This window comes from Ambystoma mexicanum, chromosome 1p, assembly GCF_040938575.1.
Source record: "Ambystoma mexicanum isolate Mex_15411 chromosome 1p, UKY_AmexF1_1, whole genome shotgun sequence".
Taxonomy (NCBI): Eukaryota; Metazoa; Chordata; class Amphibia; order Caudata; family Ambystomatidae; genus Ambystoma; species Ambystoma mexicanum.
In genome coordinates this window covers 983,181,386-983,204,175 of record NC_090921.1, presented here as the reverse complement: position 1 = coordinate 983,204,175, position 22,790 = coordinate 983,181,386, and the positions used below count along the sequence as shown (strand labels likewise).

At 45.9% G+C, this 22,790-nt stretch overlaps 1 protein-coding gene across 7 annotated transcripts in view; it reads left to right on the top strand.

Moving 5' to 3' along the window:
* Positions 1–22,790, top strand: part of CNGB1 (cyclic nucleotide gated channel subunit beta 1) — a 1,007,057-nt gene that overhangs the window by 598,689 nt on the left and 385,578 nt on the right. For 5 of the 7 annotated variants that reach the window (XM_069654372.1, XM_069654388.1, XM_069654363.1 and 2 more), the window contains one exon: positions 2,288–2,338. The exons of the other annotated variants lie outside the window; for them this stretch is intronic. In XM_069654372.1, the coding sequence (XP_069510473.1) occupies positions 2,288–2,338 (51 nt within the window). The remainder of the gene's footprint in view (positions 1–2,287; positions 2,339–22,790) is intronic. 7 annotated transcript variants of the gene reach the window in all.

Genomic DNA, 22,790 nt, shown 5'->3' with positions numbered 1-22,790 from the left:
ACCCGACTACTCAAACCTCCAGAACCTATTCTAATAGATGGGGAGCCCGAATTCGAAGTGAAGAACATTTTAGACTCAAAAATGTTTAGGTCAAAACTGTTCTACCTAATTGATTGGAAGGGGTACGGACCTCAGGAGAGGTCGTGGGAACCCAGCGACCATGTGCATGCACCTCGATTAGTCAGGAAATTCCACCGACTCTTCCCAGACAAACCAAAACCCCCGGAGGGAACAACCTTGGGAGGGGCCTTGGGGGGGGAGTGCTGTCATGATGCCCGCTCTCGGGGAGCGGGTTCAAGCCCGGCATCCCCGAAAGCGGACATCCAGTCCCCAAGGAAGGACCCAGCAACCCCATATAGGGGCCCTTTGGACAGTGTCCGGGCGCCTATGGCGCCAGGCTCATAAAAGACATCAGTCCTGGCGCCATAGGCGCCAGGCTCATTATGGGAATGCTTGGGTGCACTTACCTGATGCAGACCATGCTGCAGGATCCCGGCCTCCTTGAGGCTCTAATTATTCTGACACGAGCACACAGGATACTCTCACTCCACAACATCTCCGTTCTGATGACGGCCCATACAAGAAAAGCTCCCAATCTAGCCCTTTAAGGCCGAAACACTTTTGTGTTGACTACATGACTTCAAGTCTTAGTGTCTAAATACACACACTGTTTTATTATTGTGCAGTGCGGCACTGTGTACTGTTTTGTATATATATTGTTGTAACCCCTGCCAGTTCTGTTATGGCAGAGGGTATGTACATTGTTCTTCTTGAATCACTATCCAAGGCAGTCACCTTGGGGTAACACCACTTGTATCATCTATTGTTTTACACTTGTAACTATTGAGTCTCCTGTGTTTTGTCTATTGTAGATACATGTCACTTTGTGACCCAAATTAAATCATTGAATAAGTTGAGACATTTGTCCAAATGCATAAATGTACCACAAGGAGTGGATGGGTTGGTTCCTATGACCCTGTTCATTTGTTTTTGATTGATTGAAGTTGAATAGACGGAGGTGTTGGTGGTGGGCTCCTGGTGGGCTCCCCCCTCATCCTTCACTCCTGGTGAACTCTTTTTGGCCCTCCTGTCTTGGCCATCTTCCACTTACGGCTGTTAAGGTGAAGAACCTGGGTGTGGTTGTCTCCGCCTCACTTTCTATGCAGGCACAAGTTGCTGCAGTCTGCCAGGCAGGCCATTTTCACCTTAAAATAAAAAGAAAAGGTGCTTCCATTAATACCTCCACACTTACGCCCTCCCGTTGTTGCAGCCTTGGTACTGAGTCGCTTAGAGAACTGCAACTCATTATATCTGGCCCAGCCAAAGGGACTAGTCCAGTGGCTTCAGCGCCTACAGAACCTGGCTGCTCGGGTGGCTACTGACTCCCCTCAGGGGGCCCACATTTCGCCGGTGTTGCGCTCTTTACGCTGGCTGACTGTCACTCAGCGCATTGCTTTCAAGGCCCTCTGCTTAGAACACCGTGCCCTGCATGATCAAGGGGCTGAAAACCTGCGCAACAGATTTCGTCACTATCTTCCCACGCAGCCATTACGATTTGCTGCAGCAGGCTTAGTTGTTGTGCCCTTATTTCGCCGTTCCCGCATTGGAGGCCAAGCTTTCTCAATCACTTCAGCTCGACTATGGAACGGTCTTCCTTTGACTCTAAAAACTTCTCAAATCACTTGGCTTTCAGGAAAGCTTTAAAAACATATCTGTTTTAGTAACATTTGATTGCAGTTGGACTTTTTTTCTTCCCTCGCCTCCTCCAGCGCCATGATACCTTCGGGTGACTGAGCGCTTAACAAGTTCCTATAACATAACATAACAAAATGCCTACAGACATTGCCCAACCAGGGTTGTACATTGGTCCCCTTACCATTTTAACATCACAATGATATGGATATCATCGTCATCATCTCATGATGGTGGACACAGGACGAAATAAGAGGTTAAACAGGAAAGGCGTGAACAGGTCTCCACACTGTCTATATGTGGAATGTGGAAAGACATAGCTTAAGTTTTATGAATTTTTAAGGAAACATAGGACAGCCCTACCTTATATGTGAAGAGCTGTGGTATACACGTTATGTAGATCTTAATTTAACCCTTGCTAGAATTAAAAAGAAAAACTTTAAAATGATTGGGATGAATGAAGCAAATGCGAGAAATGAAGACATGAAGAAAATGGCATCTTTCACATGACGTCAGTGCTCATTGCTATGCTTGAAATCTTCTAGCTGTGTCTAATTATGTTGCATTGTCACCATGTCTGCTCTCCCTTTCCTAGGCTGCAGATCTCCTATCACAGTGAGAGCGATGAAGAAACCAAGGTGGCACCGTAAGTCCCTCTATTCCCTCTGCTACCCAGGCACAGCGTGGCATGCAGATAACCTTCTAAGGGGCTTTTGAAAATGTATCTATGGCATTTGATGACCATTATTAACTGGAGTGTAAGAAGGGGTTTAATCTGTCCTATACTGTCCAGGTTTAGATGTAAAGGAAGATATCTGCAGGTCTCATCACTGATAGAGGAACACGCTGAGACTCAGTTTGTCTAAATGCTGTACGTCGATAGCTCTGGGTGCAGGCAACTTCCTGACAAAAGCAGAACATCACAGAAGGAAGAAGCGAGATCTCACTAGATGACAAGTGCAGTCATGTCACTGTGGTTTGACTGAGATGCACCTGTATTAAGTGTAAGATAAGGAAGGACAACAGCAAAGCTGGTTTATCAACACATACTGCAGCCTCCATGTAATAGGTTTCTCCACTGTTATGTACTGTCATCAATCTGTCATTATTTCCCCCAGGCTCCAGGGATATGCTCCCACTTGGGAGTGCCCTATAGGTGTCCTGGCAAAGGGCATTAACACTGGGCTCAAAGGCGGGATCATGCATATAGTGCATATATACCTGAAATAAAGTCATGTATATCCATTTTTTACTTCCATGAGCCGCACTGACACAAGTCATAAAGCAGAAATGCTGTGTGATACCAAATATTATATTTGACAGGAATCAGTCGCTTAGCGAAACGCATATGCCAAAAGCATTGTGATGTGTGTCCATTATTGACTTACATTGGCCAAACTAGCGCAAATAATAAAGCAACAGCGCTGTGGCATTACTGATACAGCGTTATGTTGCTGAACATATATTCCCATAAACAAAGATTGGCGTCCGTTTGTGCATGATTACAACTGAACTAAGAGTTAGACGAATTAAAGTTAAATAACAACAATCAGTACTGATCCCCATGCAGAGACTATATAATATGGCTCGCTGTATTCATAATCCAAAGTTGCAAAATAAGTAATTCCATGGTCCAGTTTACCCGTAAATCGACGAACCCACAAAATAAAGGGGTCATATCCCGACGAAATACATCAAAGAGTACGGAACGCCACTCTGTGTAGTATTTAATACCCAATGCGTCACGGAATTGACGTCAGTAACATGATGACGTCAGGCATCCCCGTGTCTGACGTCATAAAATAAACACTGCAGCACGGTTCGTTTCCCAAAGGAAAACTGGTAAACAATAAGTCTGGAAAGTGAATGAGACGGCCATTTAAATAGAACAAGATACTATGAGGGCAAAGGTGTGTGGCCCAAATTGCCCTTTGACCAGGATATGTGAACAGGGACCGGGTGGCAAACCCTAATGCACCAAATTATTAATGTGAATCTTAAATTATTGGAGCACTGAATTTCAAAATTAGTCTTCACATCAGAAGAAAGATGACTGTAGTGGGAGGCCTGAGAGTCATGGCGGTGAAAATGGAGGAATTGTCCAACATGAATAAAAAAACAGAAACATGATTTTCCTGAATTAGCAATACGAATAAACCAAAAGCAAACAGTCAGTGCCTCTAATCCGGCAAATCCAGTTATCAAGAAAATTATGGTTTATTACTTGCAGGTCATAGGAGGAAGGAATAGATTTAGATGGACTATCCCTACTATGTACAAACTAAATGCATGCATATTGAACGGATCGTCATCTTTAGATCGAGAATCAGAGTGTCCCTACGTGGCTATGCTGAGCCTATTTTTAAAACAAAAAGAGGGAGGTCCTAGACCCAGTGCTTCAGATAGGATTTTGGCATGAGAATATTTTACTCCCATATTTTTGAAAATTAGAGAGTAAATTCAATTTCAAGAGATTGAAAATCAGTTTCCTCCTTTGCATGTGTGTGTAAAATTGAAACTTTGTTTGAAAACATATGTGCAAAAAAACTTGACAATGCATACTGCCCACCCAGTTCATCTTCATTAAACTTGGACACTTTAAGAACTACTACATATGCCAGCTAGTTACATCATAAAACAAGTCCCTCATCTCTCCTTCCCCGTGCTACTCTGTTTCCCCCACCTAGCACTTTCTGATGCTCTGGCTCTTACCCTTAAGTGTTCCTATGCTATGTTTTGCGATCTGTTGCGCTGCCACTCTGCCTCCCCCTCTCTCTCTGCATTCTATTATTGCTGTTTCCCTTCTATATCTTGTGTATCGGTTGATATAACTCCTCTTCCCCTCTCATGTCATTACTCTGGCTATATCTGTTTTTTAATTTTCTCTGTTGTGGTTGCTACTCCTTTTGATTATATTTCTTACACTGCCTCTTATGTTATTGGCCTGCCTTTCTGTAGCCTGGATTTTCTATTTCCAGCTCTCCCCATCTGCTGTTGATCTGTGTTTTCTTGTTTTACTGTCTCTCTACGTCTCTTTTTCTCTGATTCAATCTCTCGCTCCTATTGTGTGTGTGTGTGTGTCCTATTATTTACCTCTTTCCCTTCTCGCTTTCTTTTTTGCTATCTTATGTAGCTCATTGGTCTCTCTCTTCCTGTTGCTTGAATTTCGGTTTTGCATTGTCTAATGCATTCTCTGTTCGCTCTGACCCCCACCCGCCACTTTGTTTTCCTGTATTACTTAGGTTCAGAGTTGCTCTTCCTCTCCTTTTTGCCTTTTGTCATAGCACTAGTAAATATTCAAAAAGCTCAAAATGCCTTCTCCGTATCCACATCTAGTACAGCTTTACCATTGTGTGCTCCTTTTTAGATGTGTACAAACCTTCTTTTGGCCATTAGGCTGGGAATTATATAGTGATAGGTTTGTCTTACCAGATGCAGCACTTGCTTGAATGCAGATGTGTTACCAGCACTGTATGCCATTACAAGTATAGGATCCCATATGAGATGTGTGTTCTGAGCCATTACAAGTATAGAAGCCCTTATGGGATGTGTGTATTCTACTTCTGAGCCATTACAAGTATAGCAGCCCCGATGAGATGTGTGTTCTGAGCCATTACAGGTATAGCAGCCCTGATGAGATGTGTGTTCTGAGACATTACAGGTATAGCAGCCACGATGAGATGTGTGTTCTGAGCCATTACAGGTATTGCATCCCTGATGAAATGTGTGTGTTCCAAACCACTGAACATTTAGTAGTCCTTTTGATAAGTCAAAAGCTGTCCGCTCTGTTACAATTGAATATTACCTGTACCGTAAACACATACCTCAGGTAAAGACATGTTAACTCACCCATCAACAGGATTTGAACTCATATGTTACACAATGATCTTGACAGCAGGGTTTATCGAACCCCTGAGCTACCTTTCTCAACAGGCTGTTCACTCAGAAAGGCAAATAGGGTGAGGGCACTGGCAGTTCCATGTGAGGCTTGCCTGACATAACTGGCTTGTCAAAAGCTCTATGAATCCCACATGAGTTAGGCGATTTATAATGAGGCTTTGAAATGTGCTAGATTTTTGGCAGTGGGACTCAGTAATCGGACATGGGAGAAGCAGAAGTTTTTTAAAAGTGCAAAACCAAGAAGGAGGGATTGAAGTATGTAACAGCGGTGCCATCTTCTCACACTGTTCGACACTGTGCATCACACCAGGTGAGGATAATGGTGGGAAGGATCTATGTGAAAATACCACATTTTTTACTGTGAGGTTGAAAGTCTTGCATTGAAAACAATACATTTTCGTGCGAGGAAAGACCCCCCCAGCCACAGCCCTCCTAATCCACCACACACCCCACTATATACCCCTACCCAACGCCCCCATCTATTTCTGGGGAGAAATTCTTTGTTTTCCATGCAATGTTTTCTACCTTGCAGTAATGGGATTTGATATTTTGTAGTGATACCGGTGGGAAGGGCGCAGACACTGTTCTTGCTCAATACTTTAGCATGCTGCAGGAAATGCCAACACGTGTGTGCTTTGTCATTACAGCAGCTCTGTTAAGAAATTCAGGAACTGTACCAAAACATAGCGGTCCTGCTAAGAAATGTGGGCATGATGCAATCAACCCTGCTCTGGATAATTGGCATTGTGCCATGACATGCGTATAGCAGCTATGTTTATAAATTATGCTACTTTGCCTAAATATAAAGCAGTCCTGTTGAGAGGTACTGGTACAATCTGTGCCACTGAAAATATATACTGCATTGCTTCTACCTGCATTCATTATACTGGCTTGTGAGGAGTGGGTGGTCAGAAAGGGAGTTAAAGTAAAGTCCAGACCACATTCCCAGCTATTCCTTGCTCTCTAAGACAGAAAACTACGTACAGTGCCCTTTCATGCATGTGCATTCATGCGAACACATGCAATCTTAAGACTAAAAAAACACATCTTTATACAGAACACCAAAAGCTTTTCCTGCTGTCCTAAAACTTCAATATCAAGAACCCCAAGCCATTGATGAAAAGAAAAAGTCTGAAATACCCATGCTGCTGCAAATGTGCTACCTCTATTGAGGCTGATTAAAACAGAGGAAAATAATGCAGAAATGCAGCCTTAGTTTAAGACAATTTTCATTTTACACAATGCTACATGTGTCCTAAAGCCATGTGAAAAGCATGTTCATGATTCAAAATTATTTAATAGCACTGTAACCTGCAAAATGCAGGCATTTGAACAAAGTGAGCAAAACATAAATTCCCTTCTACATTATTCAGAAAGTATTATCTTGATAGAATTATTAACCGGGGAGAATATTTAAAAAATATACAGAGCAGGATTCATCCCAGTTGCTTCTTTTAAGGAACATAGTGTGTTTCTAAAGTAAAGAGTGGATTTGCAAGCTGTGGTTTGCCAGGCTGTCACTAGTGAACTCCATGATTTATGGGGGTGTTGCTATAAATGGCTTGTATAAACTGTACGCAAGGAATAATTAAAAGGGCCACACTGACAAGATTTCTGTGCGTAAAAAGGCCAACTACACACCTTATATGGAGGCCTGCCTAGACCTGTATTCAAGCATAAGCAGGTTTTTGATTTCAAGATTAGAGATAAGAAGAGACAATTAAGGAAGCATTTGAGAGCAATTTCTGATCTAGATTTGACCACAAGATTATACGTAGTCCAGAAACTAAAGCTTGACTATAAGAACTGGTTAAAGTCGCATCATGCTTTCATGTACCACAGGAATGGGAAGTTAATGCTACACACTATAGCTTCAAAAAAGAGTGCCCAGATTTGGGCCCCATTGAGTGAAGCCAAGAATGATCTCCAACCCCTGCTTCAAATCAACCCAATCCAGCAGAAAGTTTGGGTACAATATTCTCTGCAATTATACGCATCGTGGTGTGTGACCCAGAGCAAAGGGAACTATATATGGGGTGCTGATGACTCCTTAGTTTTTAACTTGCTCAATATATTCCTCCAAATAAAAAACTGGGCACTTCAAGTGCCCCGGGCCCAAATGGCCTCACAAATGCGACACATTTTTTCTATCTTTATCCAGGTACTACAGTCCAAGCAAATCCTGCACCCCTGGAACAAATCACTTATTATACCCATTTTTAAAAAGGGAGATCGAGAATTACCCCAGAACTACCGGCCAATTTCTCTTTTGAATGCCCAGGCCAAGATTTTTGCTTGCCTGTCCTCAGAGATATGATGCGCTGGATCCAGCGAGCATCACTGGGGGACAGACTGCAATCAGATTTCATCGCGGGACTGGATACCTCAATAAATCTTTTGGCATTCATTTTGGTGAAGAAAAGAGTCATTCAATCAAGCAAGATGGTTTATACGGCCTTTATAGATTTTAAAATGGCTTTTGACCACGTCCCAAGAGATCTCTTGTATTTAAAAATGGAAGATGCAGCATGTCCGGCATATATTCCAGCATTGTTTCCCAATTTTATTCCAATACCTCCATTCAAGTCAGGTTGAATCATAATGGACTCCTGACACAATCAATGCCAACATCCAGAGGTCTAAAGCAGCGATGTATTTTAGCGCTTGCTCTTTTTAATTTATTTATAGCTGATTTTGGCCTTCATTTGAAAAAGCGTCTACTCCTAACTGCCAGAATTTGGATCGATTCCCTTGCCGTGGTTGCTTTACGTGGATGATCTTTTTATTTTAGACAAAACACAGATAGGTCTACAAAATTCATTATCTGCCATTGAGCACTATGCAAACAAGAATCATTTCATTATAAATGTTGAGAAATCCAACGTCCTCATTTTCGAGTGCAATAAAGCTTTCAAGGAGACACGCAGTAAACTAGTTTTTATATAAGCCCTCTGGTAATCATCGATGAGTATCGCTACTTGGGAATGAATACCAACAACAGCAATTAGGAGTACCCTTCCAAATTGGATGTTAGAAGGAAGGCCCTACTATTATACACAGAAAATATGGGAAATTATCTTGTTAGCCATTACTCACGTTTTATAAGCAAAAGGTGGTTCCCATTTTAATTTACGGCACTAAAACTAGGATGGTACAAGTTAAGCAGGGCTGGTGTAAAATTGGGGTGTTTTTCTGGAAAAAGGTGCTGTCTCATCCATCAAGCCTCCCAATTCAAATGATATGCTATCAGTTGTTGGGGCTATTATCCTTAAACCTCACTCATGTACACATGGCGAACTATGACTTTGCTCAGGAAATGTATCCTGAGCAATGGCAATTATGTATCAATACTGCCAGCCATAGCTTCACTATTAGAATCCAACACGTACCAGTCTCTCCAGGAATGGAAGAAAGCCTACATAGACGCAATGACAGAAGCAGACATTTCTTTAGATCTACTAATATCTAACCCAGACTGAGCCACGATGAAATTGTGGCACTATGATTGGAGGCTCGGTTGGGAGCAGTGTAACAAATACAAGGATTTTAAGACTGGTCAATTTGACTTGAAACCTTTAAATCAAAAGGCTGCTTATCTCATCAAGTTCCTATCATCAAAGTTTAGAGCATTGTTTTTAAGATTTTGTTTCAATTTATGGCTGAAAAAGGAGATGCTGGGGGTGAGATAAAAAAGTTTGATGGGGGAAAGATGATGTCAGTTTTGTAAAAATCAGCCTGACCCCGAAACCTTGAAATATTTGATGATCTTGGGTCTGTACTTGCTCCCCCAAAGAAACCTGTTATTACAACATCTTTTTAAGAATTACAGAGATTTATCAGCTGACATTATATTGGAAAAGATTTTTATTGGTCAACGCATGAATGGATTTTCAGCTGCTATTTCTTCCAGACAAGGAACCTCAGGAAGATGGCCTGCTGTGTGTTGGTTATGCTGGTGCTCGCGCACGGAGGTTGTTACTAATCAGACCTTCTCCAGGTGGATAGTGCCTTGCATTTTGGACAGTGGCGGTTGGTGACTTTAAAAGGTGGTGGGGCGCAAATTTTGCAGGTAGAATTTGTAAGTGAGCAAGCGCAGTGATCGAATCTGACCCACTGCTAGGTGGGTGCGGGGGGGATTCCCGCGTGAAATATTTGGAAAAATGTCTTCCAAAGCATGTAATTTACTGTCCAAACCCACACAAGCATGACCTAAAAAGTAGCACGTGGCTGTTTCAAAATGTTTGTCTGCTTTAGGTAAGCATTTTAAAAAAATACATGATTATTTCCTAATTGTTGGTGCATCACTAGCAGTAGCTTACTGAAGGGCAGGGGTCACGACACAGGTGCTAATGTTGTCTTTTAAAACTATTTTCTTTGGTGAAATGTGGCGCATCAGATCAAAGGCAATATTTTCCCAGCAAAAGACGCCAACCATGGAGACATTAGAGAGGGTGCTGCACAAAGACCCTTTTCACTTTCCATGCTGGCCAAATGGGCATTGTAGGCGGAGGCCTGAAGATGGTTATAATTAATACATACAGTGCACGTTTAAACAAAGCAGCACTTCAAAGGTGCACTGTGTGCATTCCTTATAAGTGGTGGGACCATGAACTAAGGCGATCATGATCTGGTTGCAGCCATGAAACACTACAGATGTTTAGTCAACTTAGAAAACTGTGTGGGCTGCCAAACATTACAGAGGTGGGGAAAAGTAGCAGACATTCCAAACATGCAGCGATCTGTGTCTGACTTCCAGGTTGCAGGTTTGAATCCCGGCACAACCAATTCAGCCTTTCATCCTTCCGAGGTCCATGAGTATCAACTTCAGTTGGGTGATATTGTATGTAAATATGTTCCATGTAAAGTGCTTTGGCGAAAGCGCTATATAAATAAAACATTATTAGCACATCATTATCATTTGAAATTAAATTGTGAATTGTAACCTTTTCGACGTAGAAGCAAGGGCACGCCTTCTGTTCCGGACACACAGTATTTACTACTATAAATAGAGTTACAATATGGTGCTGATCTTTTTTATCCAGAAACTGGGTGCAGTGAATTTGCCACCGTACTATTAATCAGGCCACGTGTATTCCGCTGTTTCAACTTAGTTTGGGGTGGTGTGTAGTTCAGGAAGCAGCTTAGATGACAAGGAGAATTATGAAACCAGCATGGCATGGGATAATATTTGAGGTGTCAGACGAAAAACAAATTTTGTGTGTTGAAGTCATGTGGCCATCCCTGAATAGGTGATATGTGGCTGTGGTTTGGGATGTTGGGTATGAGGGGTGATATATAATGGGGGCAAAGTGAGTCCTTCAGAGGGCGATGTATAGGGCAGGAGTGCATCTTGTAGCCCAGCAGAGGGTGGAACAGGGTTGGTGCCGCTGTGCAGGAGGTCGTGCTGGCATCAGCAAGAGCCGTTGCCATGGCGCAAAGGACTGGACAAGAGGGGGGCTGCCAGCGGTTGGGGGAAGTGTGGGAGGGAGCATAGAAACAGCAGAAAGCAATCACTGCCAGGGCGGGGAACGAAGTCACGGAACAGGGCAAGACTGTCTTTCTGGGACTGCTACTGCTTTTCTGACAGCTGAGCTGAAGCCTGGGTATGCAGTGATTTTAACGAATACAAAACAACGAATGGAATTTTTAACAAACCCAAAACATCTAAAAAAAACTAATTTTTAAAAATTATATCTATGTAGTTGGGAATGGGTATAGTAGTTTTGGGGGTGGGGGAAAGTATGAATAACAAAAAGGGTGGTTTGGGGGGATCTCCAAAAACCAAAGAAACATTTATTTTTATTTTTTATAGATACTTTGTGTTTGTTAAAAAAATAATTCGTTGTTTTGTGATTCGTTAAAATCACGTGTAACCAGCTGCCTGCACCTCACCATTCCGCTGCTCACACAGTAGCGCTGACTAGTTTGGGAAGAACCATTGGACGCCAAGCTCATTACTTTTTCATGGCATAACAACAGATCCACATATCATGATAAAAGTAACAGTTTAGCTCACAGTCGTATATTGAACATGGCAATGTCAGTGGTTCTTGGCTCACTCATGGCCCTTTCTTGGCATGTAACTTCTCAGTTAGCCCTCACTTATTAAAGACTGATGCCACTCACTGTGTTGTCAATATCAGTCACAGTCACTGTATTAGTATCCATTTGCTTTAAGTGGGTCAGGGCTAGACGGGGCCGAGCCCCGGCAGTCTCTAGAAAAGTCTCCTGATCCGGGGGCCTGTCGGGGCCCACCCCAACTAGCCTCAGCTATACTGACACCTGAGGCTGCCCGTGTAGCGGCTGCATGGTTACACGAGCTGCCTGCAGGTGTCAGCACTTCGGATAAGACGAAAACAAAAAGGTATTGGCCCTCATTACGACCCTGGCGGAAATCGTGGCACAAAATGCACCATGGAGCACGGCGGAAAGTTGCCGATAGCGCCATGGGGGTTGGCGGATTTACCGCCCCATTCCGACCTTGGCGGGGCGGTAAATCCCCATTCCCCATTTTACCCTTCCCCATTCCCATTTTTGCCCCATAGGGTATAATGGGAGTGGGGAAGGCGTTAATTACGCCACCGTAAAATACGGTGGCGTAATTAACAACAAGGTCCCGTAGCGCCATGGATTTCTCCGCCCGGAAAAACCAGGCGGAAAACGCTCCATGGCGCTACGGGAACTCGTAGTAGGGCGGACGGGTCCGCCGCGAATACCGCTGGCGTAAACCCACTCCGCCAGGGTCGTAATGAGGCCCATTGTCTTTTCTTTTTTTCTAAACCGAAGAGCGGACACCAGCAAGCAGCAGGTGCAACCGTGCAGTGCAGGCTGCCTGATGGCTCTGTACTCTGAAACAGGAGGGGGGGGCTGGGATCCCCAGCCCTCCTTTTGTTTCTAAGCAAATGGCCATCACCCAGCATGAAGCCCCTGGGCTCCTCACGCTGGCTGATGGCTATTTACTCGGAAACAAAAGGAGAGCTGGGCAGTCCAGCCTCCTCCTATTTGAGTACAGAGCCATCAGCAGCAGACAGCACTTTCATTCAAGGAGCCCGTGGCAAAGCATTCCACCACTTGGCTCCATGAATGGAAAGGCTGCCTGCTGCGTGCGAGCTGGGCCACACTGGTGTCAGACCTTTGGTGCGCCCAGCCCCTTCTTTAGTTTAAAAGGAAGGGCTGGGCGCATCAAAGGTAATAATGCCAGTGCGCCCCCGCTCTGCTGCTTTTAGCAGCCCCCACCCCTTGGGCGAGGGGCGGGGCTCGCGATAGAGGGCGTGGTCTAAGCACTCCCGTACTTAGGCCACACCCCCTAACGAGAGCACCCCCTCAATTTCTAATCCCACTTAAAGCACTGGTAGTATCTCATTGAAGACTGTTATAGGTAAACCATCAAAAAGAAGTCAACAAGAGTCTTAAACGATTAGCAGGAACAAACTGCTGCTGCGTGTTAAACTGAGGGAACAACAACCATCTTAATAAGTGGATGGATTCATGATGTAACCAATTTATAATCGCTGCCATGACGCAAGGGCTAGCTCCTGCAATTATAAGCCCTCACACTAATGGGACAGCTGCGTGAGGCGGAAGAATGCGGGCGAACGCAGACTACCGATTATGACTGGTGCCAAGCAGAGGCGGACAACCACTGCGTGCCACCCAAATCCCCCGGGAGTCTTCGGCTGTGAGAAGCGCAGGGGCTGGCCTTGCGCTCACACATTGACCTTTTGCTGCAAAGGGCAGGCTTTGATACCCAGCGTGTTCTCAGCTCTCCCCTACCCCCTGCTGTGTCCGCTGTTCCGGGATTCCCTGATGTGTACTACACACTGCAGTAAACAACCTCAGATGCCAATGCCCATGACTGTAGCGTTGCACGAGTGGTCATGCTACATGACAAAGGAGGGCAACTACTTGAAGATTTGCATAGCCAAGACAGGGATGTCATTTCACCAAAATGTCAGAGTAGCAGAAGTGACATCACATGACCTTCGACCTTTGATGACATCGCAGGAAATTATGTCATTTGACCTCCCCCACCTCGAAGTGGCATCACAAAAAGTGATGGAACACAACCTTTCACCCCTTGACAAAACAGGAAGGGACATTACATATTGTTCCTAAGTACACTAGGAGAAATATGGTTGCGATTTCACTATAATGTTATATACATTTCATAGAAGAATGGATCACCATAAGTATCGTTAATATCAGTGTGTACCATATTACCAAATTACTGTGAATGCAAGCAGACGTTCAAGGCCAAATGATAATGATATGTTATTATACAGCACTTACGCTTACGCGCTTATACATACCATACAATACCAACCAACCTGTTTTGGTTCTCATTAATCAACCTCAGAAGGGTGAAAGGCTGAGTTGAGGTGTTTATGAACAGGCTAAATCAGTGACTCACCCCCCGAAGTGTGCCTGAAAGAAACCTTTATGAGTCTGGCAATTATTGGATAGAATTCCTGAAAGGCAAATTATGTGTTATTCCTATTCTTTCTTATTTGGCGTCACTGCTCAAAGTGATACACTTGTGGAGCCCCGTTTTTTTTTTTTTTGAGAGGCCTGAACAAGAATGTCAGCCACTCCAAAAATAAAGAGCCACATGACACTGGCCACAGCCCAGGAGATTACATATTAAAAAAAATATATGTTAAACAAAAAGAGGCAGGGCCGGTGCAAGGAATTTTGCCACCCTAGGCAAACTGTCAGATTCCCACCTGCCACTCCAAATCCTAACCGTTCTCAATCAACCATCCTCCTACCAACCCCCTAACGTCCCACAGCCTTGTGTTCGCGAGGTGTGAATTGCACTGCAGGAGGGGCTGACTTCTAGGCCAGCATGCATACAAAGAAATCAACAAAAGAATGTGGGGCAGCTCAAAACAGCAGCTCCAGATGCCCTGCCAGATTTGGCAGATTTGGCGCTATAGCACCAAAACAAAAGAAATGAGCATTGGCAATGTCAATGGTTTGGGCCTTTTTGTAGACATTGGGAAGTCATTTGCAGGCACTGCCGTAGTGGTATAAACTGGCCATTGATGGTAGCAGGTGAAAATGGTGCAGGTACATGGCATACAACTGCAGTGCCTGGCAAATACCTAATACCTATATACAAGTCAAAAGTGTTGGCTTTCCAAGGCTTGTTTTTAACAGGACTTCAGTGAAGGACAGCATAGTGCTTATAAATTGAGTGGCTGTAGGCAGGCCTGGTAAGACATTTTTATTATATCAGTAGCGCACGTACAACTCAAAATAAGTGAATAACTCTCAGAAGACTGCTTTGAAAAACATTTGTGGGCGCTACAAGTAAAAAGTTGTATGGTAAGGATTGAGTAAAGCACACTCAAAGACGTGGTATGGTAATGCTTATTTATAAAGCACCTATACACAAGGCAAGTGTTTCAAAGCGCTCAAGGAGGGTGGGATGCTGGGGACAAAACAACAGTCGTTCCGAGCCCTTGAAATTCGGAGACTATAATAGTCTGCACGGGCAGAGTAAGCGCAAATAACACAATTAACAGTTCAGACAGAGCAAATATGCCTGACGACCATTCTGCAGTTTTACCAAGTGCAATTAAGGGAGGTAGACAGGGGAGAACAGACAGATGATCTTCAAACATAGTGCATTTGGATCGTGCAAGTGCACAGACGGTTACATGGGGGGTCCAAGTGCACCCAGTCGGTGGAGACTAGGGTTAGTGCAGAGAGAGCCACCCCTTGGGTCATTTCTCAAGGGCAGTGAGGATGGAATGAGTTCAGGGCTCTGAGGCAAGTGCGAGAGAGGATTGGTGGGTTGCCAGGGACCTGTGAGACTCTGAGGTACACCAGGCAGCAGTCAGCAAGCTGTACGGAAAAGGAGGGATAGAGCAGAGAGCTAGGTTAGGAGGGTAGAGGGAGAGAGAAGGAAGATGAGAAGAGGAAGGTCTTGAGGAGTTTCCGGAACTTAAGGAGATTAGGCTCAAGACGGAGGGTGGCAGGGAGGCTATTCCAGAGGGAGGCCCCTGCTGAGGATAAGGATCTCCATCAAAAACTCTGCTTGGAGAACCGGCTCACTCGCAGAAGGTTGGAGGTATATGAGCGGAGGGCTTGGGAAGGACAGTATTTAGGTAGGCAACGTTGCAGATAGGCTTCAGAAAGCCTTGTGGACAATGCAGAGGGTCTTGAACTTGATCCTTGCAGCCTTGGGGAGCCAGTGAAGGGATTTCAGTGCCAGAGAGATGCGATCGCTGGTCTTGAGGCCAAAGATAAGTCTTGCGGTTCTGTTCTGAATGAGTTGCAGAGGGCGCAGGGCAGAAGCAGGGAGGTTGAGGAAGAGGCTGTTGCAGTAGCCCAACCTAGAGAGAACCAGGCCTCTGGAGACAGTGAGCCACTGGTGGAAAGTGAGAAAAGGTAGAGTAGCTCTGAGTAGGTGTAGCTTTTTGCGACGTCAGAAATGTGAGAGGAGATGGACAGAGTGGAGTTGAAGATGACTCCAAGGTTTTTCGACCTCGCAGGTGGGTGCGGGCACAGGGCCAAGGGAGGCCGGCCAGGGTGAAAGTGGGAAGGCGGGAGCAGGGGTACCAATGCAAACAATGTCAGTCTTACTGGCGTTGAGGCAAAGGTCATTTGCAGCACACCATGACTGCGAAGTGGACAGACAGTTGGAAATGAGCGAGGAGGAGCAGGCGACTGAGGGTAGCCTGAAAGATAGTTGCGTGCCAACCACGTAGCCCTGGAAGTTAGAGGTGATAGTGACAATCACTCTTGCCAAGGCAGCCATATAAACGTAGGGGATAGGTTAGATCCCTGGGGAACGCCACAGGTTGAGAGAGCGATAGTCGAGAGAAAGGCTCCGAGTTCCACCTGGGATAGGCGGTCGGAGAGAAAGGAGGTTAACCAGCCCAGAGCCTGATCTGTGATTCCCAGGGTGTCAAAGAGCCGTGCAATCAGGATGTTGTGGTTAACTGAGTCGAGGTCAGGGAGAGGTCAAGGAGAATGAGGACATAGGGAGTGTTAGTGTCAAGATTTGAGAGCAGTTCTTCACAGGTGGTCAGAAGAGCAGTTTCCGTGCCTCTAGATGCTCTAAAGCCAGATTGGTGGTGGAAGCACCCAATAGATTCAGTGTGGAGGGTCAGCTGAGAGATAGCCAACTTCTTCAGGAGTTTGCCCAGGAAAGGAATGATAGAGATAGGACGGTAGTTTGCCGGAATGGAGGGGTCGGCAGAGGGTTTCTTGAGCAGAGGGTGAACAAGGGAGTGCTTAAGAGCTGTTGGGAAAACTCCAGTGGAAAAGGAGAGATTACAGAGATCCGCCAAGGCTGGGGCGAGGGAGTCCACCTATTTGGATGAGGCCAACATGGACCGGACTTGTCTGGCGACCTCAGCGAGTGAGCGGGTGAGAGGGAAGAGAGGGGAAGTGTTGGGGTCAAAGGAGGCTCCAGTGTAGGTGTATGTTGTGGTGTGGAAGGGAGGGAGGAAAGGATGTCTTGGGGGTTTGTGAGGAAGTGTGCAGCCAGGGCCGAGCAAAGGTCCCGGGTGGGTGTGACAGAAGAAGAGGCTGCTGCAGAATTGGTCAGTTCCTTACAGACTTTGAAAAGTTTGGCTGTGTTACTTGATACCACAGAGATGCGGGCTTGAATAAAGGCTCTTTTCTTTGTGCGGATGCAGAGTTGATATCACCTTTGAAGGAGGCGACAGGCCAGTTTGTCAGAGGGTTCGCCCGACGAATTCCATTTCCGCTCAGATGCAAGTTTCACTTGCATTTTAGGGCAGCCAGATCGGAGTCGGTCCAAGAGTTACATTTATTGGGAGACTTCAGACGGACCTGCATGACAGGGGAAAGAGTAGCAAGAGTGTTGGCGATAGAGAGATTGAGGTTAGCGAGGGCTGTATCAGGTTGGGAATCAGCCACAGGAGTGGCAGAAGGCGAGTAGGTGGAGGCAAAAGCAGCCACTGTCATTTTTCTAATGGGTTTGCCGACTTTGAAGCCGAGTGGCCGTGTGGGTCTGCTGCTGCTAGAGAGGAGGAGAGCTTCAGGTGGGTTTAGAGAAGAGAGTGGTCAGTCCAGGAGAGAGAGGTAGTGAGAGGGATCGAGAGAGGGATGTCAGTAGAGATGATAGCATCCAAAGTGTGGCCCGTGGTGTGCGTGGAGCCATTCCCAGATGAGAACACATCCCAAGAGTGGATGCATTTTGGGCAGGAAGTGGGTTGGAATGGCCATACGGATTAGCATGGCCTTGGGTAATCAATGGGTGGGTAAGTAAGTAAACAACACCGACAACCTTTGTTTCCCTCCTCATACGCAATTGCTCCACACTCAGATGCAATAGTTCGGATTGGAAGCATGGCCGAAGGACAGAGGGTGTTAGGCAGACACAAGGCAAAGCCACAAAGGCACATGGACAGAAAGATGAAATAGGGGAATGATGCAGTGAGTACTAAGGAGCAAGGGAGGGTGTGAGTAAAGAAGGAAATGCACTGCACAGGCAGCAGAGAGAACGGGAGAGGAGGGGGACAGAAGAGCAGAGGCGATCCGGAGGAGAACACAGGAGCACTGAGTAGGGCACAGAGGGGGCACTGGCAGTCAGGCAGTGACACAAAAGTCGGCATGCTGCATGCAATAATACGGTCGGACTTGGACGGCGGCAGTGGCGAGGAACGTGCATTGTGCAGCGGGGATGGAGAAACAGAAACACAGAGCCAGACAGGAGACCGAGGCAGCTCCAGAACGGAGAGCACGTTTTCACTGCAAGTGATAATGGGTGACAGAGCTGCTGCAGCCGCAGCAGTGACAGTGGCTGCAGGGTTCAGACTAGGGTTCATTTTGTCATTTAGTTTCACAAACCATTAAAGTGTACTCCCTGGATCCTGTGCCCCCCTGACGGGATCTATGCCACCTGGCATTACATCCTGCTTCTGCTATTGCCCTTAACAGAAGGGACAATAAAGCCCACCATTCTAAACACTAAAGAAATGTGCCCTGCACCGATGCCAAGCTCTTCACCTATCTTAACGGATTAGTCCTAATTGGACACCATCATTAACGTCAGATTGTTAACGTCCAGTCTCTGTTCACTCCAAGTCTGCCAGTCTCGCTTGCACCACTAGAGGGAACTGGTGCTATGTGTGGTAGTCTGTGCTGTTGGTCAGGGGCCTTACTATCTCAATTATTGGCTGTTGACCAATACTGTGAATGAAATAATCTCAAAATAAATAACAATACATCTAAAATAATGACCTTTGGTCAGGATAAGCAGTTTTTCTGGATGGGATACCTACCTCTTGAGCAGGTTTATGACTACCTGTGTCTCTGCGTGATAGTTTTATCCATCACATGATGAAGACCTCAGATTCTCCCTGCACTAAAGAGACTTGGAGCTGTTGAGAATATCTTCATAATATTTTGTAAAGCTCAGGCAATATTATGTTGCCACAGGTTGACAGAGCCTTTGAGCCACATATGGAAGTACTGTGGTTTAGGTGGCCCCGGAGCGCTCGCTCCTGGCAAGCATCCAGCAGAGCCACTGAGACACACTGAGTGAGGACTGCAGTCTGCAGGGGGTGGAAGGTCTAGACTCCATGCGGTCCGCTGCCCCCCACAGTAGTCCCAGTCTCAGCTCCTGAGGCCCCCGCGCCCCTGGCCATGGAGCCCCGGGGACGGGTGATGGCGCCGAGCCTGGTGCTGGGCCTGGTCTCGCTGGCGGCAGCGCTGCTCGTTACCGACACACTGACATCTTCAGCAATCACTCCCAAGTCCCCGCCCCCAATCTTGCTGAGATATCTCACAGGCACTGACTCTGGCTTTGTTGATTTGAATAGTCTGCTTGGGGCATGATGTGGCACCCATTCCTGAGCCGCCACATAGCCCTTCAATGCAGTTTTTCAGCACGTGTGTTCTGCCAGTAAGTAAGCACGTTTAATGTGGGTTTGCGCACTGGTACCGCTACTTACTTGGTCGGCAGTGTAGTCGTCATGGCACCTCGGTCCAGGGGTCCTCCTCACCTGTCCTGACCCCTGCGTCATGGTTGTCGCATTGCACTGCAACATTCATACCATCGAGTCGACGATCGGATCGTCGAGGGGGCACGTGTGGTCCTTGGTAGCATGGTAATGCACATTGCGCAGGTGCCAGTGCTGCCACCACGCCCATTCACTCATTGTGGCCCTGACCCGACCCCAAGTCCCAACCTTCACAGTGCCACCTGGTCTGCTGCTGCAGCCAGCCTGACTGCAGAGAGTAACTAACAACAGGGCTGGTGCTATCACTGGGCAAGGCAGTAGTGTGGAGGTGTTAAAAAAGCATTTTGCCACTCTAACATTTCCAACGTATAGGCAAGCGCCTAGGCTTGCCTAGTGATAGCACCGGCCCTGACCACAGGGGTAGCAAGGGGGACCTCAGGTGGCAAATGACGTCCCTGAGCCAAGACAGAATCCATGCCTGGCCAGGAGAGAGCAGGCTTCCAGTCGGCATCGACCCTCCGTCTCTCACTCGTCAGGTAACACGGCCCAGCCTGGGCCTCCTTATTCAAGTCCTCTCCTGACTCCTCTCTGTGAGTGACTGTCCCAGTCCAGTCCTGGCTGACTGGATTGGCCAGTTAGTGAGTCACGGCTAGAGCGTGTTGGTGGACTTGGATGAGGGCCCGGCAGTCCACAATACATCAGTTCACTGCTCTCCATCTCCCTCCAGCCATGACCATGTTGTTACAAGAGGGAGATGGAGAGCGTTGAAAACTGGGTCCAGGGTAGGGCTGCAGGCAGGGAATGGAAGCCGTACCGAGGCATGCCTGAAATTCCAGCCTTATGGTAAATTAACACATTTGGACAAATGTCTCAACTTATTCAATGATTTAATATGGGTCACAAAGTGACATGTAACTACAATAGACAAAACACAGGAGACTCAATAGTTACATGTATAGAACAATCGATGATACAAGTGGTGTTACCCCAAGGTGACTGCCTTGGATTGTGATTCAAGAAGAACAACATACATACCCTCTGCCATAACAGAACTGGCAGGGGTTACAACAATATATATACAAAACAGTACACAGTGCTGCACTGCACAATAATAAAACAGTGTGTGTAATTAGACACTGAGACTTGAAGTCAAGTAGTCAACACAAAAGTGTTTCAGCCTTAAAGGGCTAGATTGTGAGCCTTTCTTTTATGGGCCTTCCTCAGGACGGAGATGTTTGTTATGGAGTGAGAGTATCCTGTGTGCTCGTGTCAGAATAATTAGAGCCACGTAGGAAAAAAAACACTGGAAGTCCAGTATAGATCAAGGGTCCAAGTGGGACAGCAAGTGTCCTGATATATGTGTCCAATCTCCTTGCTGAATGAAATAGCAGACAGTTCAGGAGGGATTTCTTATATGTCACGGTGCGTACAGGAGATCGCACCTGTGTGCTGCATGGAGATTCCGAATGTCAGCGCCTCCGGCAGAGTCTGTCGGAGGCACTGACATTCGGAATCTCCTACGTGGCTGTAATTATTCTGACACGAGCACACAGGATACTCTCACTCCACAACATCTCCGTTCTGATGACGGCCCATACAAGAAAAGCTCCCAATCGAGCCCTTTAAGGCCGAAACACTTTTGTGTTGACTACATGACTTCAAGTCTTAGTGTCTAAATACACACACTGTTTTTTTTAATGTGCAGTGCGGCACTGTGTACTGTTTTATATATATATTGTTGTAACCCCTGCCAGTTTTGTTATGGCATACGGTATGTACATTGTTCTTCTTGAATCACTATCCAAGGCAGTCACCTTGGGGTAACACCACTTGTATCATCTATTGTTTTATACTTGTAACTATTGAGTCTCCTGTGTTTTGTCTATTGTAGATACATGTCACTTTGTGACCCAAATTAAATCATTGAATAAGTTGAGACATTGTCCAAATGCATAAGTGTACCACAAGGAGTGGATGGGTTGGTTCCTATGACCCTGTTCATTTGTTTTTGATTGATTGAAGTTGAATGGAGACAAGACGGAGGTGTTGGTGGTGGGCTCCCCCCTCATCCTTCACTCCGGGTGAACTCTTTTTGGCCCTCCTCTCTTGGCCATCTTCCACTTACGGCTGTTAAGGTGAAGAACCTGGGTGTGGTTGTCTCCGCCTCACTTTCTATGCAGGCACAAGTTGCTGCAGTCTGCCAGGCAGGCCATTTTCACCTTAAAATAAAAAGAAAAGGTGCTTCCATTAATACCTCCACACTTACGCCCTCCCGTTGTTGCAGCCTTGGTACTGAGTCGCTTAGACAACTGCAACTCATTATATCTGCCAAAGGGACTAGTCCAGCGACTTCAGCGCCTACAGAACTTGGCTGCTCGGGTGGCTACTGACTCCCCTCAGGGGGCCCACATTTCGCCGGTGTTGCGCTCTTTACGCTGACTGACTGTCACTCAGCGCATTGCTTTCAAGGCCCTCTGCTTAGAACACCGTGCCCTGCATGATCAAGCGGCTGAAAACCTGCGCAACAGATTTCGTCGCTATCTTCCCACGCAGCCATTACGATTTGCTGCAGCGGGCTTAGTTGTTGTGCCCTTATTTCGCCGTTCCCGCATTGGAGGCCAAGCTTTCTCAATCACTTCAGCTCGACTATGGAACGGTCTTCCTTTGACTCTAAAAACCTCTCAAATCACTTGGCTTTCAGGAAAGCTTTAAAAACATATCTGTTTTAGTAACATTTGATTGCAGTTGGACTTTTTTTCTTCCCTCGCCTCCTCCAGCGCCATGATACCTTCGGGTGACTGAGCGCTTAACAAGTTCCTATAACATAACATAACATAACATAACAAAATGCCTACAGACATTGCCCAACCAGGGTTGTACATTGGTCCCCTTACCATTTCAACATCACACTGATATGGATATCATCGTCATCATCTCATGATGGTGGACACAGGACGAAAGAAGAGGTTAAACAGGAAAAGCGTGAACAGGTCTCCACACTGTCTATATGTGGAATGTGGAAAGACATAGCTTAAGTTTTATGAATTTTTAAGGAAACATAGGACAGCCCTACCTTATATGTGAAGAGCTGTGGTATACACTTTATGTAGATCTTAATTTAACCCTTGCTAGAATTAAAAAGAAAAACTTTAAAATGATTGGGATGAATGAAGCAAATGTGAGAAATGAAGACATGAAGAAAATGGCATCTTTCACATGACGTCAGTGCTCATTGCTATGCTTGAAATCTTCTAG